A 2,500-nucleotide genomic window follows, 5' to 3' on the forward strand; every position below is an offset into this window, starting at 1 on the left:
CTTGCCCTTGCTACTCACCGTGTGTTATTGTCTTTGCATGCTAGAGTTGTTATTTTACCCTTTTTCTCTTTCTTTAATAATTTTATATCCCTTTATTAATGATTATTGTAGTTTAAAGTGTATTGTTTCCTCCTGATTCATTGTCAAACTAGAATTAATATCTCTCATGGTATATTACTTAGTAAAACTGATCTTGACCTGAACAGGTGTACTATTTTGCACAAAAAGAAGCAACAGATTTGCCTGCTGATGCAAGTGTCAAAGATAACACACCACCTCGCAAGAAGAAGAAGAAGCATCGCTTGTGGTCAATGCACTGTAGAAAGATTCAGGTTGGTGTTGTAATGTTTGCCTAACTTTTATTATAGATTTATTTTGTCATATTTTTAGAAATATATTTATTTGGAAGTTTTGAATTGTGAAGGAGTTGTAACACCTTAATGGCATTACCAATGGATTAAGCTATAATTATCAGAATTAAGTTTATTTTACCATTCAGTTGTGATTGGTTGAGGCAGATTTTTTCTTTGTCAATATGTAGTTTATAGGATATTGCCATGGATTATTTTAGAATTCTGTATGTTAGCTAATAATGATAATATTTTTTTCCAGCTTAAGAAGGACTCTTCAAGCAATCATGTATACAATTATTCTCCATGTGACCACCCAAATCAGCCCTGCGATCACAACTGTGGCTGCGTTATGACGCAGAACTTCTGTGAGAAATTCTGTAATTGCAGTCCTGATTGTAAGTCTTTATTTTTTTTTCTCTTTCTCTCTCAAATTGAGTAGTATGAGGGCATTGTAAAAATACTGATCAGAATGGATTATACTGAAGTGGTGCTTTTGTCTGAGAAATATTGTTCTAATGCTTGCTATAGTGTGTATATATAGGCCTGTCAGAAAGGTAAGGTAAATACTCATTTGAATTGTACTTCTATTAATGTTTTTATTTTTGTACATATTAGTTATACCTTATCATTAAATTTATAGAAATGGCACTGTTTGTTTCTGATCAGTACAAATATTTATTACAGACTTATATTAATTAACTCATTATTATTATATATATTTTTTTATGATTGTTATTATTTTCTGTCTGCCAGGCCAAAACAGATTTCCTGGTTGTCGGTGCAAGGCCTCATGCAACACAAAGCAGTGTCCATGCTTTCTAGCTGTGCGTGAGTGTGACCCAGACCTTTGTGTCACTTGTGGAGCCCATGAATTCTCAGTTAGTAAGATCACCTGCAAGAATGTATCCGTGCAGCGGGGATTGCGTGAGTAACATCCTTTGATTTATTGAAAAGATTGAAGGAGGAAAACGTTTGATATGTTTAGCATTTGGCTTAAGTGATTTGCTGATTTAGTTTTCTCTTTTAATTATTTCTTTAATGGTATGGCTATTATATTTATTATTGTTATAGATATTGGCTTTTTATTGTTTATGTTTATGTTATATCACAGTAATACTAATTATGTTGTTGATATGGTGAGAAGTGTATGATGTCTTTATATTCAGATGAGTACCCTCTGACTTCAATGAAGTGGCAAGACAATGCATACACAGTTTGGCGTTTAAAGTTATTTTGTTGATGCTGGCATTGTTTTCGAGCAGACAAACACCTCCTGATGGCTCCCTCGGATGTAGCAGGCTGGGGCATCTACCTCAAAGACTCTGCACAAAAGAATGAGTTTATATCTGAATACTGTGGGGAAATAATATCTCAAGATGAGGCGGACCGCCGTGGCAAAGTCTACGACAAGTATATGTGCTCCTTCCTTTTTAATTTGAATAATGGTAAGTTAAGGCCTGACAAAGAAAAGTCACGATATTATTTCATGTTTGCCTCTATATCATTTGCATTGAACTTTCGATCAACTTATTTCCTCTGGTATCCATTTAATTTACATATTTTAAGGCATATAGCTAAGTTTCCCACACTTTAGAATAAAGGAACAAATAGAGAAGTGAGCATTCTTTTGATTTAAAAAAAAAAAAAATCTAGTAGTGAAGGAATGTGTGTTCAGTTTGTAAATTTGCATTATCCATTTCCCTCTTTGTCTGTTTACCTGCATCTGACTTAGTCTCCTTTTCCCCCTCCCTCCCTTGTTTTAGCCTTTTACACACCCTCAGTCTTGGGCATTTTATGATATTGATTTGTGAAATTGAGATTTGTATGCATGTATGCATGATGAATGACTGCAAGTGTGCTTGTGTGTGTATCTGATTGTGTTAGTATATCTGTGTTCAGTAAACATTAATATATTTATTTTTTATACTCTTACTCACAGAGTTCTGAGTAGAAAAGAATATATGTAAGTATCTGTAGATGTGTGGATTATATCTGACTTTCTCACTTGTAGATTTCGTGGTTGATGCAACACGCAAGGGGAATAAGATCCGCTTTGCAAATCACTCCATTAATCCAAACTGTTATGCTAAAGTCATGATGGTTAATGGTGACCATCGCATTGGCATATTTGCAAAAAGGCATATTCA

At 34.1% G+C, this 2,500-nt stretch overlaps 1 protein-coding gene across 1 annotated transcript in view; it reads left to right on the forward strand.

The window, feature by feature from the left end:
• Nucleotides 1–2,500, forward strand: part of LOC125041678 (histone-lysine N-methyltransferase E(z)-like) — a gene marked incomplete in the record, with an annotated part of 37,678 nt that overhangs the window by 32,331 nt on the left and 2,847 nt on the right. The window contains 5 exon segments of the mRNA XM_047636847.1: nucleotides 207–332; nucleotides 613–748; nucleotides 1,107–1,277; nucleotides 1,616–1,798; nucleotides 2,365–2,500. The exon segment at nucleotides 2,365–2,500 is cut by the window's right edge and continues 30 nt beyond it. Of these exon segments, the coding sequence (XP_047492803.1) occupies nucleotides 207–332; nucleotides 613–748; nucleotides 1,107–1,277; nucleotides 1,616–1,798; nucleotides 2,365–2,500 (752 nt within the window).

The sequence above is a fragment of the Penaeus chinensis genome, chromosome 31, assembly GCF_019202785.1.
Source record: "Penaeus chinensis breed Huanghai No. 1 chromosome 31, ASM1920278v2, whole genome shotgun sequence".
Classification (NCBI taxonomy): Eukaryota; Metazoa; Arthropoda; class Malacostraca; order Decapoda; family Penaeidae; genus Penaeus; species Penaeus chinensis.